This window comes from Piliocolobus tephrosceles, chromosome 3 (assembly GCF_002776525.5).
Source record: "Piliocolobus tephrosceles isolate RC106 chromosome 3, ASM277652v3, whole genome shotgun sequence".
Classification (NCBI taxonomy): Eukaryota; Metazoa; Chordata; class Mammalia; order Primates; family Cercopithecidae; genus Piliocolobus; species Piliocolobus tephrosceles.
Genome location: NC_045436.1, coordinates 73291674 through 73308901, shown reverse-complemented (window position 1 = coordinate 73308901; position 17228 = coordinate 73291674). Strand labels below are relative to the sequence as shown.

The 17228-nt window shown below is 35.4% G+C and overlaps 1 protein-coding gene across 2 annotated transcripts in view; it reads right to left on the bottom strand.

The window, feature by feature from the left end:
- Positions 1-17228, bottom strand: part of GRID2 (glutamate ionotropic receptor delta type subunit 2) — a 1491924-nt gene that overhangs the window by 319330 nt on the left and 1155366 nt on the right. For both annotated transcript variants that reach the window (XM_023195441.3, XM_023195442.2), the window contains one exon: positions 7958-8155. In XM_023195441.3, the coding sequence (XP_023051209.1) occupies positions 7958-8155 (198 nt within the window). The remainder of the gene's footprint in view (positions 1-7957; positions 8156-17228) is intronic.

The following is a 17228-nucleotide window of genomic DNA, read 5'->3' as shown; positions in this document are numbered from 1 at the left end:
CTACATATCCAACTCGCCCTATTCTAAACTGTCCTCCTCCTCTAAATCTTTTTCAGCAATCTCCATCCCAATTAGTTATACAACCATCCTTTTATGTATTTGTACTATAAACCGATGAATTATTCCGGACTTCTCCCTTCTCCTCACTTTGGTCAATAAATTCTGTTTACTCCTACCTCCGTTTTATCTCTGATTTCCTAGCTTTCATTTTATTCATAACATTAGTATGGTAGGATAGATTCTCATCACTATTTGCTTGGAGTGCTGCAAAATTCTCATAAATTTTGGCCTGCTTTCCATGCTATTTCTAACCTTTCTACCTTTACTTCTACTCGTGTCTGTCATTAGATGTCCTTCACTTTCTGCCAATCCCTCTTTACCTAATTACTCCTTGTTATTTTGTCATCAGACTATGTTTCTCCTCCTTCAGGAAATTTACCTTTACTCTACCTTCCTTGTTGCTTTCTTAGTGTTTCTCTATCATTACACATAGTGCATTGTATTATAAGTGTCTAGTTTAAACTCTGTGTTTCTCATTAAAACAAGATCTCTTCAAGGGCAAGAACCATGTTTTATTTATCTTTGTATCTCCAGTGCCTAGCACAGAGCATAGCACATAGAGGCCATCAACAAAATGTTTTCATGATCAATGTCTATGTGTTATTCACACTTGCATCCCTCCACAGCACTTTGACCATGGCATGTGATTAACGCATGCTAAGTGGTATATATTTTGAAATATGTACAGACAGGGCGCAGTGGCTCATGCCAGTGATTCCAGCACTTTAGAAGGCTAAGGTGGGCAGATCACCTGAGGCCAGGAGTTCAAGACCACCTCGGCCAACATGGCAAAATCCTGTCTCTACTAAAAATACAAAAATTAGCTAGGTGTGATGGCAGGTGCCTGTAATCACAGCTACCTAGGAGGCTGAGGCAGGAGAATCGCTTGAACCCAGGAGGCATAGGTTGCAGTGAGCTGAGATTGTGCCACTGCATTCTAGCTTGGGCAACAGAGAGGGACTCCATCTCTAAATAAATAAAATAAAATAATATAATAAAATATTTATAAAGCTTCCAGGTAAATATATTCTATTGTTAGTGCATTGATGAATTAAAATATCCATCACAGAAATTTATTTACCTAGTAAAACTAAAGAATTGCCAAATTTTGTGTCAACCATGAAAAATGAGGAAAGGTGTGTAGCCCCATGTAGCTGATTTATTCTGTTTAGTCTTGGGAGCATTTTATTCCTCAGAAAATGAGGTTATTGGCATTTGCCAAATGGTACCTTATTACACTCCAATATTATATGTCTACTTTCAAAAACATTCTTTACTCTCATCAAACCACGTGGGTGGGCGCAGTGACAAGCCTAGTGTTATACTAGTATTTTAGAAATTGAGAGATATAACTCTCAATGGTGCTATATTTTAACATGGAAACATCACTATAAATAGTTACGTGCTAAGTATAAGTACTTTATCCTAATCTTACAGATTTATAATTTAGTCCACTTATCCTTCCTTTTTTTTCCATTTTCCTGGGTTCTGCCTTTATTCCATTATTAGATCTATTTTCCTTGGGGAGTAAAATTATTGTCACAAAACTTAGCATTTGATAGTCAGTTAGCATGAAGAGACTTAATTTCCAGGTGGTGGAAATGCCCAGGTAAAATTAGGCTGAAAGAACAGATTATTTTCAATCCCAAACTACCAGTCATGTTCTTTATATAAAATAAATCTTCCATTGTAACAACCATCAAGCTTTTTTCTTCATATAACCCCCAAAGGAATCTTTTAAGTATATACCTCTCTACATTTATAATTAACATTAATTTTGCAATCATTTAGACAATTGTAAAGGGTGCAATTTACAGACAGTACTGATCATTACCTGTTTTCTCTTAAACCCATACGTACCACTTTCTACTCCGCTATATACTGTGAGCCTTATAGGGATGGAAATCTGCAAACCAGATTTCTCAGGCTCCTTTGCTATCTGGCTTCTCCATAATTTTCACCAGAGGGAAACCACTGAAGATATCAGAGGGAAAAAGAAAGAGAAGAGCCTTCTGCTTTAAATGATTATTTCAGTGGCTGCAGCAGCAGTAGCAGTAGGCGATTCGATCCCAGCAGCTAGGGCACAGGCAGCAACTTTTTGGGAATTCCAAGTCTGATCAAGTGACATATGTCTGGCAGATAAAATCAACTGACACATCAGTAGCACTTGCTATCTGTATTTTACTATTTTCTTTTTGCTTTTCCAATGTCCTACTGTGTTCATCCTTTGCTCTTTGATTCCTTCTAGCACCTTTGTGATCAACCCACCAGATTAAATTTTCCTCTTTTCAAAATTCTAGGAATGGTTTTCATTTTCCTGAGTGGGCGTCAGTACTGACTTATGTATACTGTGTTGTAAATATTGATAAAACAAAATTGTCAAGTCACTTTTAAAAATATATCTGTTAGATTCTGAATATCATAGTGATTTGACCTCATGCTTTAATAGGTAGAATATTTATATCATTTGATTTTATGCTTGAACTATATTTATATTCTGCCCCACCCTCACCAAATTGTAATTCAAATACAATAGAAATGTATGTTTGAAAATCTTTTCCTGATTACCAAAGTATTTTTGCATAAAAAATTTGCATGCAAATTAAAATTACAATCTTTATTAAGTAACCAGTGACTACAAAGTTTTAGGTATAAAACATTTTTTTCTGAATTGAGTCATGATTCGATTAGTATACAATCTATGGATTCAGTGTCTATAAAAACGAAATTTTATTACAAATGCAGCTTCCAATGTTATGGATAGAGTCTTTAAAAAATAATTTAGATATCCATGGGTCAATACTAATTATGGTTTAGATGAGGTACAGTTTGGCATTAAGATTTAATTTCTGTATTTTTTTACTTTATATAAATCTTTTTCAAACAAATTAATATATGAAAAAGGAAGTTTTCAGTTTCTATTTCAAAATGTCACTCAACTCCTTGAAATTTTTCTGTGCCAAACATACTGGCTTGCCCCTTGGAAAGTCTGGTACCCCTAAATACTCCACTTTAAAAGCTGCTGACTTGAAAGCCAGCGAAAGAAGAAACTATATCATCAAACACCCAACTGTATCTCACTCAGAGTTACCTTTGTTCTTAATTTTTTTTGGTACTTCTATCCTAAACTTGATACCCTTTTTGTTTCTTATATAAAGTTCTGTGTGGGCCTCTCTTCCCTTCTAAACTAGGAAAAGGTAATTTCTCAGTTACATTAACTCACCCTTAAATATTTCTCCTATACTAAGCAGAAGATACCTCTCATTTATCTGTTCAACATCTTTTGGCCAGATTTGCGTTTTCATAAATTTTAAGAACACATTAGTTACAGAAAATTATAAAAGTAGTGAGGCAGAGAAGGACTTGAAGAGACTTTACTATATTATTAGTTTTTAAATAGACTCCCTATGTGCATCATATCAATCATTCGCTCGCTCTCTCTGACTGCATTTTCCTCTCTTAAAAGTATGTATGTACTGGACCACTGACTTCTGCTTCTAATGAGAGAACTCTCTAACATGAGATCTAATCACTGTGGAATAATCATATGAATTTAGAGCTCACTTTCCATCATTTCTTCTTTGACTCTTCTTTAATGTGATGGTTTGTGCATAATCATGATGACATATACAACTGCACTATGTGAAACAATCTGTTAAGTTTGGTAGCCCCTTAGAAAGGCATACATGAGTTAATCCTGTTAATTTTAAAATTCTTCTTGTCTTGTACAGACATTCATTGGCAATATTTATTTAATATATACTTAGATTCACAAAAGTATCTATATTATCAGAAGGTATAACAACAATAATAAGCTTGCTTTTCTGGAACTCCATAGTAATATTTTTATGCCATTTCAACAGTGTAATTTTGCTTTATAGGGGTAAATACACCTCATAAAGTTTGAATACAATGAATTTTCTTGGAAAGTTAAAATTATTTTATGGTATTTTATTAAAGTATCATTTATGTAATTGAATTAACACTTGTAATTGTTAAAAATTAGAACTTATATCTCTACTGGTAACAGTCAGAATACAGTAAGGGAACATTATATACCTTTAACTTGATAGTCATTTTCTAACATTGCCTGCTCTTTCCTTCTTGAAATGTTATTTTTTGTTAGCATTCACGACAATCCATTATCTCAATTTTCTTTTAATCTATCTACTCCAAGTCTTTGTTGTAGGCTTCTCCTCCTCCACCTGCTTAATAGTTTTCCTAAAGACTAGTCAGAGTGACTAAACATCCACTTGAACAAAATAAAAACCTAGTTCCAATGAACAGTTTTAGAATTTTTCTGTCTAAAAATCATGTGTCAACTTCTTTAAGCCTCAATTTTGTTTGCAAAAGGACTCCTGCTAAACTACAAATTATCATACAATGATGACATGCTCTTACATGTAAATAATACAGTGAAACTGTTTATGTAAAACATTTTATTTCTTGTGTATGATTGTTATACAATAAACTTGTATTTTCAAAACACAGTATTTGGAAGTGATCTTACCATTAACATACTTGGACTCCTCATTTTTTAGGTGAAAAAGCAAGTCTCCAAAATTAAACTAACTAGTGCAAGCACATAAAACAAATTAAAAACATCAACATACTAATTTGAATGCTTTTTATGTTTAATTTGCATCTAGCAAGTATAGTTTATTAGCATAATAACTCATTAAGGATTTTAACCACTATCTATATAGAATAAATGTGTATAATGCCTTTTCTTTACACTAATTTTAACATAATTGCTAATCTGGGTTTAGATCAGGAAAGAGTCCTTAGAAATATAAAGGTAGAACACTGAATTTGTGAGTTTTAAAAGAATAGAAGATGAAGTGGCATGGTTTTAATAAGAAGGATGAGGACTGATGATTGCCCATTTTCTATTAAAAATAATGATATTAATGCTTTGGCAATAAAATTCTATATGTAACTTATGTATTAAATAGACCAAATTCATTAGGATTTTATAGAATACAGAAATAGCTTTATTATTTTCCCTACCACTGCCTTAAGAAACCTCTTATTTCTACTCTTCTCCATTTCTTGCAAACAATTTAGGTTAGATCCTTTAGCCTTCTGAGTACTTTAAAGCGTTTGAGAAATTATTCCAATTCTAGCAATGATGTACTAGCTTTTATTGGACTAGTCCTATAAGAATAAAAATTGAAAATTCAGGATCAAATTGAAAAAAATAAATATAGAAAGGACTGGAGAGCAACCCAAAGCAGGCAGAAACTGCAGGGTATCCTCAAAAATAATAACTGCACTGGGTGGAGCACTCCTTTATAAGGCTTAGTCATAGAGGACCCACTTCAGTTCAGCTGGGATGGGGTGGACAGGGCTCAAGCAGAAAGTCAGCCTTATTAACTAACTTATCAGATGATGGAGTTTGAATCAGCTAGGGTTCCCAGAAATTGAAAAGCAAAACACAAGAAGGAGGATGTCACAGAGAAGTGAGCCCCAAAATCTGTGTATAAGCTTTCTAAAATCCTTAGCTGACCCCTAAACTGCATATATATGGGAGAGATCCTAGGAAAATTAGCACACAGTCATGGCTAGAAGGCTAAACGTGCTAAAGAGGGGATTACAATTGTTGCCTATGACAGGGAAGATATAGATTGAATTTTAAGTTCCTCTAAATCAGAAGGGCTTGAGGAAAACCAAAGACTTTCCCCAGAAACTCCACAAGGCTGTACCTTAGAAATGTGTGGATTATGAAAACCAAGGGATTTGCCCTAGGAACTAAGATTACACCAAACAGACTTAACAATGTTTAAAGCTAAATCTCCACGAATTCAAGAGGAACAGATAGTGATTTAACTATCCACTGAAACAAAAATCAGTCCTTTTCAGAATATACAATTTCAGAGATATAATCACAAGGCTTAACAAGGTATCAACCACAAAGTCCAATATATAATCAAATGTAACCAGAAATGTGAAGAACCAGGAAAATGCAATGTATTCTGAGATGATAAGATGTTGAAATTTTAGCAAACAAGGACTTTAAAGAAGCCATTATAAATGTGATCATAAACTTTTAAGATAGTCAAAACTGATAAAAAGATAGGAAATCTCAGCAGAAAAACAAAATTTCTTTCAAAAAATTGAAATTCCGAAAATAAAAAAATAAGCAATCTAGAATGACAAAGCTACTGAATGGACGTAACAAAAATTTGAAGATGGCAGAATATCAGTAAACTTGAAGGCAGATCAAGACAAATTGTCAAATCTGAAGGTCAGGGAGTAAAAATATCTTAATAAAACAAGCAAGGCCTCTGTGACTTAGGAGACATTTGTGATCTAACTTGAATATTCTCTGAGCCTCAAATCAAGAAGAGAAAGGAAAGAAGGTAAAAAAAAAAAAAAAAGTGAAGAAATAATTCCCTATATTTACTAAATTTAACCTATCCCAGAAATTTAGTGAACTCCCAGCACAATAAATGCAAAGAAAATCGTATCTAGAACATCATAAGTAAATTTCTAAACACCAAAAAGTGAAGAGAAAATTGTAAAACGGCCACCAACACATACAAAAATATACTATATATAAAGAATCAGGATACAGATGATGGCTAATTTCTCATCAGAAAAAATATAGGGCAAAAGTGATAAGAATCACAACTTTAAAATGATGAACATTAAAAAACCCCGTGAATTCAGAGTTTGATGTCCAGTAAGAATATCATTTCAAAATGAGGGTTAAAAAAGACATTTCAAGGTAAACAAAAGTTGAGAGTATATGCTACCTATATAGCACTGCACTTCAAGACACTCTAAAGAAAGTTCTTCAGGTTGAAGGTACATTATACCAAATTGGAGCTCAAATATATGTAAGGAATCAAGAGCCCCAGACATGGTAGATAAGTGATTATATCCCAGTAACTGTCTTTTTTTTCTTTTTGTACCTTTAAAAGACAATAACTATTTAAATAAAAAAACTATGATATTTGGTATGAGGTTAATAAAATATAAATATGTGACCACAATAGCAAAAACGAAAGGGTGAGTGCAAATAAAATTATATTGCTGAAAGTTTATTACTTTTTATATGAAGTAGTACAATATTAACTTTAGATAGAATGTGGTAAGTTAAGAATGCATATTATGACCTTTAGACTAACCATGAACCAAAATACAAAGGGAGACAACTAAAAAGCCAGTAAGAGCAATAAAATCAAGTACTGAAATACATTTAATTAACCCCAAGAAAAAAAGGAAAAGAAGCAACAGAGAAAAAAATAGTATACATATAAACCAAATAGTAAGTTATAAACCGAAACCCAACTATTCAATAATTTATGAGGAAAATTTAATAATTATAAATGTCTATGGGCCTAATAACAGAGTCTCAAAAAACTGAAGCAGATTCTGACAGGACTGAAGAAGGACACAGAGGTTTTAAACACCTTTCTGAAAATTGAAAGAACAAAGAAAAATATATACGTATGTATAGACCTATCTTGATTAGATTCCAAAATGAAATGATTAGTTTCTAAGTGGTGCATGTTTTTTTCCCAATAACACCACGTTTTAAAAGAAAACAGTACAAATTGCGTGTGTATGTTACAGTGTGATCTCATCATGTATCATATACAGTTTTTGGGGTATAAGTTGAGCAAAGAAAAGGCCTTCCTCTAAACCCTCTTCTACCACAGGATATACTTTAACATTTGGTTTATTTTGTCATCTATTTTTCTTTCCACAAAGTTCATAAAATAGTATTGAGTGAGACTTTTGTACTCAACTCCACCACCTAATACTTAACCAACCTAAACACATCACACTTATTTTATATGAAATCAGCTTCAAGGTGTTACTGTTGAACCTTTAGGTACGAGACAAATAATTGAACCTTTAGGTATGAGACAAATTAATTAATTCTTACCTTAAAGACAAGTTCTCCCACCAAGCCATTCCATGTCCCATCTTCCTGTGGGCTTCCATATTTGTGATCCGGTGCTACATAAATTTCATAGTTAAAACCCAGGTAGTTAGATAAGGCATCCAAAACATCAATGGAGAAGCCCTGGTATTTCTTCGGCTTACCCAAGACATTTTCAGAGACCATCACAAAAGGTTCTTCCTACATGGAAATAAGAGAAATCTCTGATGTCAATCTATACTGCTCCCTAAAAACAAAGATTAATTCCTTGAAGAGTTTTGATTAAATCTAAAAATTGCTTTATACTTTGAAACAACGCAACTCAGGAATATAACATGCATTATTATTATTATATTTTTTTTTGTGTGTGTGTGTGAGACGGAGTCTCGCTCTGTCGCCCAGGCTGGAGTGCAGTGGCCAGATCTCAGCTCACTGCAAGCTCTGCCTCCCGGGTTTATGCCATTCTCCTGCCTCAGCCTCCCAAGTAGCTGGGACTACAGGCGCCCGCCACCTCGCCCAGCTAGTTTTTTGTATTTTTTAGTAGAGACGGGGTTTCACCATGTTAGCCAGGGTGGTCTCGATCTCCTGACCTTGTGATCCGCCCGTCTCGGCCTCCCAAAGTGCTGGGATTACAGGCTTGAGCCACCGCGCCTGGCCACAACATGCATTATTAATGCATATTATTTAACAATGCTTAATCATTCAATTTCTTATCATCTCCCTTTTAATTATTACCATATCAAGAATTAGATAAAAGTAATTAAAAAACTTAGGGTCCATGAGTTTATTTTCCTTGGCTTCTGAGGATCCATCTGAGATTCCTCAATAACAAAACATTCAACAAACTATAAATTTATCATATCTAGTCTCAGGAATTTATTGTTTGTAAACCACGTAAATTACATCCAATAAAATTTTAACAGATATAATCTACATAAAACTACCTGAAAAGATAAAATTCTATGAACACATAATTTAGCTGAAATTAATAATCTCACATTTACTGGGAGTTATTCACCAATTTGTGACTTTGATATAAACACACATTTCATTGCAAAAATAGCTTCTTTATGACTGATGAGAAATTCACTTACCTTTTCAATAAACTGTCTAATTTAGTAAATTCAGCAAATTGGTTTCTGCTTCCACCTCTTTTATCTTTTCCCATTTTTGTCTTCTTAAAGCTAACAAATAGGCCCCTTTCACTTTTGAGAACACCTGGTGTTAAGAAAGCTCAATTGATTTGAAACATGCTGGCAGACTACAGAAAATTAGATAATCTATTCCTTAATTTCCTACACTTGTTCAGAAATCTTTCAGCAACAGTAATATTTACAGATAACCATTCATAGTGTATGTAGTCCATCCAGCCCTCTGGGCAGGCTAAAATCTCTCCTTGTATGTAAGCCAGAATACCCAAAGGAGTTTTTTCTTTTTTTTTTTTTTTGAATCATTTTTCCTGAGACTCACAAAACAGCCTTCAAAATGCTTTCATTTTGACTTTTATTCAAAGACACTAAGTAGCTTATAAAATCACTGCACCTGTTATAGGAATATTGTCAACCATAACACACAGTTTTCTCCCTAAAAATTACCAAGAGATAAATTTTGTAATTATTCAGGGTCAAAGAACTTTGTCTCAGCAGTGCCTTTTTCAAAATCATAAAAAACAATGCAATTATTGAGGTACTTCTTTTCATTTTGGATATTCAGAAAATCAGTACTAAGTTTGATGTTCATCTATAACTACGTTGATATTGTGGTATTTGTAACATTTCTTTAATCTTAGTTATCTAAAGTACTTACAATTTCTAATTTTGAAAACATATTTTAGTTTCACTGTTTATATGTTATCTTGGAGCAAAATGAACCAGTAAATGGACAGTTAGTAGAGTAGGTTACTGCTAGTTGTCCTCCAGAGGAGTTTTCTTCTCTAATTGTTTGCATTTTACCACTACGGAGAATAAAGAAAACCTGTAGTCCTACTTCAGGCACAGTGGCTTGCTTCATGGACATGTGACTAATGCTGGCTAATGCTGGCCAATGTGATGTAAACAGGGTGGTTTGTGCAACATTTCTTGTTCTTTCTGCTACCCGAAAACTAGGAAGCACACACAAGGGCTGGTGTTCTGGCAACCGAGACTCCACACAGCACACAAAAGAGAGTAGTTTATGTCCCTGACACCTAAAATGTCCCACAACACTTGGAACTCGCCACAGCTCAAGATTTTAAAAAAGAATGTCCCAGCACTTTGGGAGGCTGAGGTGGATACATCACGAAGGAGATAGAAACAATCCTTGCTAACATGGTGAAATCCCATCGCCCCTTTAAAAAAAAAAAAATTTGCTAGGTGTGCTGGCAGGCACCTGTAGTCCCAACTACTTGGGAGGCTGCGGCAAGAGTGAACCCAGGAGGCAGAGCTTGCAGTGAGCCGAGATCATGCCACTGCACTCCAGCATGTGTGACAATGAGACCATCGGCGACGAAGGGTGAGGGAAAAAGGGGACAGAAAGAAAACGTAGGAGAGGGAGGGAAAAGCAGGGAAGCAGGCATCCAGGGAAAGGCAGGGAGGCAGGGGAGAGAGAGAAAGGGAGGGAGGCACGAAAAGGAAAGAGGGGAGGGAAAGAGGGGAAGTGGGAGAGGAAGAGGGGAGCTGGGAGGGGAGGGGGGGAAGGGAGGGGAAGGAGGCAAGGGGGGAAGGGAGGGGAAGGGAGGGGAAGGGAAGGGAAGGAAAAAGGAGAAGAAAGCGGGGAGGGGAAAAAAAGGGGGGTGGAGAGAAAGGGCGGTGGAGGGAAAGGGGGGGGGGAGGGAAAGAAGGGAGGGAAAGACGGGAGAGAAAGAACAGAAGAATATTTCCAACTTTTTCATTCCCCATTGTAGTAATACTTGATGTTAATGAATACTGAACATTAGATCAGTAGATTAGTAAGTTTTCAGAATGAATCAAATTTCTGTTATTGTGTCCAGAATTGGTGGGTTCTTGGTCTTACTGACTCCAAGAATTAAGCCACTGACCCCTGCAGTGAGTGTTACAGTTCTTAAAAATGACAGACCGGAATTCGTTCCCTCACATGTAAGCTGCAGTTTCTTCCTTCTGGTGGCTTCCTGGTCTTGCCTTCCTTGCAGACCTTCCGGATCAGTGTTAGCGCTCATACACGCAGCACACCCAAATTGCAAATGAACAGGACTCACACACATTCGCACACGACCCAACGAATTACTCAGGCCGCTTTCAAGCAGCCTGCTTTTATTCCCTCATCTGGCCCCACCTACATCCTGCTGATTGGTCCATTTTACATAAAGCTGATTGGTCCATTTTACAGAGAGCTGATTGGTCCATTTTACAGAGAGCTGATTGGTCCATTTTGACAGAGTGCTGATTGGTCCATTTACAAACACTGCGCTAGACACGGAGCGCTGATTGGTGCGTTTACCATCCCTTACCTAGATATAAAAGTTCTCCAAGTCCCCACTAAGATTCAGCAGCCCAGCTGACTTCACCCAGTGGACGCTGCACTGGGGCCTCCGGTGGAGCTGCCTGCCGGTCCTGTGTGGTGCACCCACACTCATCAGTACCTGGGCAGTAGTTGGCACCAAGCACCCCAAAGCAGGGGGCGGTGCTCGTTGGCAAGGCTCTGGCGGGGCGGGAGCCATCCGCAGCACGGGTTCCGGCATGGCGGGTTGCAGGTCCGCAGCCCTGCACCACGGCGAGGCAGCTGAGGCCCGGTGAGAACTCGAGCACAGCACTGTAGGGCCAGCACTACTGGGGGACCCGGCGTACCCACCGCAGCTGCTGGCCCAGGTGCTAAGCCCCTCACTGCCCTGGGCTGCTGGAACTTGCGCTGGCCTGTGAGCGTGGCACACAGCACAGGTTCCCACCGGCGCCTATTGCGCCTATTCCTCCACACCTCTCCGCAAGGAGAGAGAAGCGACTCCAGCGTCAGTCAGCCGGCTCCACCATGCTGTGGCAGGCTGAAGGGCTTCTCAAGCGCTGCCAGAGTGGATGCAGAGGCCGAGGAGGCGCTGAGAGTGAGGGCTGGTAGCACATTGTCACCTCTTAATAATACTGATTTGTGTAAATGACATACTACAAGTGAAAAGTGAAGAAGTAATACTTTAATATTATTGGTAAAATGCAACATATTTTGATATTTCAAATATTCATATATTTAACATGCATAATCAAACTTTAGACAATTGGCAGAATTTGCTACATCTCATTTGGTGGTTTGGACAACATATAGAGCTGGCTAATGACTATGCCTTGCACAAATACACTAAAGTTGGTCCTGAGGTGATTAGAATCAGAACGGATTAAGGGAATTCCAAAGCAAAGATCAAATTCACAGACCATGTAAATAAGATCATAAAGTTCTATAATTAAAAGACTTTAATGCTTGTATTGTGATATATGATGGCAACAGAAAACAAGTAGTGATTTCCTTATATGGAACTCATTCATTTCTATATTTTGAACATCAATCAACAAACTAATTGTAAGAGGATACATGGAAGATAATTATTTGACTGGCTCTTCTATCAATAATTGGAAGTCATATGCATTATCTATTTTTCCGGACCTTCAAAACTGAAAAAATCAACTATGTTTACCAGTAATTTAATCACCAGGAAGTTGAATAACACTCTTTGATGTGATACTTAAAAAATTATGAACTTAATGATTGCATAGGTAAATAATAGAGGTGGCAAAAGTACTGTCCCAATGTATATATTGCTAAAAACTATATTCTTTTACATTTTTAACTCATACTCTCTAGACCAATTATTTAGTATGCTAAATATTTCCTTAATATGTTAAATTTCTTTCTTGAAATGACTTTAATTCTACCTTTTAAGTAAATCTCTAGGCACACAATTCCCTTGCACAAGTCTGTTGTCAAAATCTGTTCCTAGCGATGTCACCTGTAATTGGTTAAAGATACAGAATAGAAATGGCTATACTAAGGGGACTTTCAAAATGAATTATTGATGAATATACCTTTTAAATTTTATACTCTAAACAAACTTTTATTGCATCCTATCATTCATCATCTGGATCAATGTTTTTAAAGCTTTATTTTTTAAGCTGTATTACAGATTTGGACCATTACTCATAAATTCTAGCTCAGACTAGTACTCTATGAGTACAACCAGCCAATATACTGGACAGGTAAACATAGCAAAATAAATTTGATTGAAGCTGTGGGAACTATAATAGAAAAGATACTTGTTCCTTCTCTGCGGTAATACTTAGCTTATTTTGATCACTTTTATCTACGTACCTGTCTCTAAAATTTATTCACTCATTGACTTATCCATGTAACATTCACTGAGTAGCTAGCTCATCAAGGTACTACACTCAATATAGTGAGAGATATGGTATTAAGTCATGGATATTACTCTCAAAATAGTTATACCCTATTAGTGGGGCATGTACTCAATCACTGTGCTCAGAAAAATATAAAGAAAGAAAAAAACAACACACACCGGAACTGGTACTGACAGGACAACAAAGAAATACGGTAGAGATAGATAAATAAATAAATAAATAAATAAATAAATAAATAAATAAAGAAAGGAAAATCATGATTTTGGGGGTTACCAGCTATGCACTTTTTTAATAGATGAGAAAATTTAGGAAGAAACTCAACTCAAAGTCACACAATATGTTACAGAAGAAGGAGTCATCATAATCTGCCTTATTTGAAGCTTACCTCCTTGAAGCTCAATTTTTTTCCACTTATCGATTAAAATCCAGGACTGCATAGTTTAATCTCAAATTGTAACACAATTTATGGTGGTACACTGGTTGAGGCTCCAGGTTCCTGACAGAGAAAACCACAACCCTCTCTAGAAAAAGGTAACATTACTTTAGGTATAACATGATTCCATCAAATAACTTTTTGAATATGATCTTCAAAACAAAAATCAAAGAAACGTGGTGAAAAGAAATATTAGATTGGTGTAAAAGTAATTGCGGTGTTTGCCATTAAAAGTAATGGCAGAAACCTCAGTTACTTTGCACCAACATAATTCTTCAAAAATAGAACCTGCAGAAAAAACGAGGAACAGAAATTGATCTCTCAAGAATTTAGATATTAGAATTTTCAGATACATATTAGAAATATTACATTAATTGTATTTGAATAAATGAAGGGCAATGTTTTTTTTTTTTATTTGTCAGACTGGAAAGTACAAAAAGTGTTGTTATACAGTTGAAAAAGAACTAAATAAATTTGAGAATTAGAAAAGACAATTACCAAAGTTTCTGAGTCATTAACATATTAGAAACAGAAACAGGTGAAGAAAGAATTCTTCATGACTGAGTCATTAACATATTAGAAACAGATGAAGAAAGAATTCACGAATTGCCATAGGTCAGAATTAATATCCAGGGTGAAGGAAGAATAAACAAGAGGATAGAAAACCCCAAAGCGAGAATAAATAGAGGAGGAACAGAAAGTGAGGTGGTCTGATAATCCCAAGTACTGTCAGGCATATAAAGAAATAGAAGTGCTCATATTTCTAGAAGTCGAACTAGAAATAGGAGTGAATAGCATTCACTCCTGCTGGATGTATAAATTTACAACCATTTTGAAAAAGATTTTGACTTGCCTAGTAGCGTATAGAGCTACTTATATACAAGTTAATATTACCTGGTTGTAAGTATTACATCGATTTTTATCTAGTATGAAGATATGCATGGCTATGTCCTAGAAATTCCAATTCCTTGGGTATGAATACAAAAGAATACTGAGCACCAAACTATATGTCCAAGAATGTTCGTAGCAGCCTTGTCTGTAATAGCTCAAATCTGGAAACAATCTAAAAATCCAAATGCCCATCAACATGGAAAAGATAAATATATTGTGGTTCATTGATGCTGTGAAATACTAAACAGCTTAAAATTGAAGTTAACGGAAGCTGTACCCTAATATGAATGAATGTTTAAGAGAGTAAGTTGGTAGAAAAAAGCAATAGCGAAAGAAAGCTGAGTTTGATTCCATTTACATAACATTCAAAAATGGGTAAATTGACTATATTATTTAAGAATTCGCATGTAGCTGGAGACAATCTAAAGAAAATAGAGTAAGTGATTACCTCTGGGTGGTTAGCCTCTGGGATGCTGCAAAGGATATGATCAGAAAGATGCACCGAAAAGGTGGTTTCTTTGGTAATGACAATGGTCTGCTTTTCACTCTGGGTAGTGGTTTTTGGGTGTTACTTTACTGTTTATTAATTAATGTTTCATGCTTTTTTTCTGTGTACATGTTATATTGCAATATCAAATAAGGATAAAAATACGTTAACTGCGAACAGATAATGGAGGGCAACGAAGCCATATTACAGTGTCTGCTATTTATTTGACAGGGAATTGAAGCTTTTGTGGAAGGGAAATAGGATAATAAGAAAGTAATTTTAAGAGTAGAGTGTAGAATGGATTATTGCAGGAGAGAGGATTAGGGGTCCTTTGCAACAGCCCAGATGACAGGAGATTATGGCTTGTACCTATTTAACATATATTTTCAAAGTGCAAGTAGATGGCTTTGAGTCTTCCTTTGTAGAGTCAGAAGGGAAAATAATAAATGATAAAATCCTGCCATTAAAATTCATTTTCCAGTAATTAGTTTCAAAGAGTATTAATAGGACTTGAGTCTAAATTGGTGAAAACCTGTCTGCCTATTAAACGAAAACAAATTGCAGATTATGATTTGCTGATCATTTGCATGACAGATTCTCTAAGCACAAGCCTCAGCAACTGGAACAAATGAAGCTTTCAGAGAATGTCTGTGGTTTATCAATCTAAGTGCATTAGCATGAGGATCCACAGACCTGCTTGTAGAAAAGGGTGTTTCAATGGCTGATAATTTTCGTATTAGCAAGGATTTATTCGCATCACTTGTTGGGTTATTAGATAATAACTTCATGATTCTGAATCTGTATTCAGTCACTTAAAAAATCTCATGATAATTGCTTAGTTGATTTACAACACTGTTTGCAACTTGCAGATTCTGGAGTTAATTCCTATATTTTAATAACTATGTAATATTGTTTGCTAGTGATGGCATTGGAAAAAAAAGCATCTGACATTTTTGATAGGTACAAGCTACAAGCTCTACTGCCAAGGCTTTACTGAGAGTTGTTTAGAGGTTTTAATATGCACGACTACAGAATGCTAGGAAGGCCAAAACTAAGAATTAGCCACTGGAAATTCTTTATAATTCTGCTCACATATGTAGCTCAAAGACGTAAAAGAAAGAAGAGAATATTTCTTAATGGCTTAAAATATTTTTTCCCTAAAACATACTCCTGGCTGAAGCAAACAATAGTTTTCTTTATGCACGGTGTGAACTTATATTTTGCTCAAGGATGACACATTCCATTTTGATATATGTGGAATTAATGGCCACCATTCTTCTTGGAAAAAAACTCATTACTTTTTATAGAGCATATGTAAGTATTGGAAATGCTTACAAGTTAGGAGGGCCAATGGTATGGAATATGTTATAAGGAGATATCAAGACACCAGAATAGAAAAACAAAATAAGGAACAGCACGAGAGGAAGAAACAATCTAGGTGTTGTAAAGAAAACTAATATCTGAATTTCATGGAGAGAAGGAAAGCACATCATTGGGATATGCAGTGAAAACATTTTTAAAAAGAGGGATTGCAGGAAGATTTTATGAAGGAGCAAATGTTTAGAAATAATACATTAAACTAAGTTTTTAATCTTTCCTTAAATGTTTTTACCAGACAACAAAATTCAATTATAAATGATAAAAGTAAATAAAAATACTTAGTCATCCTAACTTCTTAAATCCTTATATCTTCTATATTATTTTATGTATCATTTCTATTTCTATTCTGTAAGCAATTATTTAAATACAAATATTTTAAATTGAGCATAAAGTTAAAGCTATTATTATGCAAGATGGTTGATTTTTAAAATAAAATATTTGATTTTAGACATTTGCTTTCAACTAATGAAATAGTCACATCTTAGTGACTTAGAGGCTAAGTGGAGAGTGGACAAAACAATTGCTTTTTGTACAAAAGAATTTGAAAGTTGCTGTTAACTGGGAATACAAGGTCACCAAACACATTAGGCAATTACAATAATCCTGAGTACCCTAGTTCTCATTTGTTGGCTTTCCCTGGCATTCATTTGAAAATACATTTTGGAGACTAAGATTTTATGAACCACATGATCACCCTATAGGAACTGAAAAATACCAAGCTCTCAGACTGCTCTTTGAGTATGAGTGCTGGAT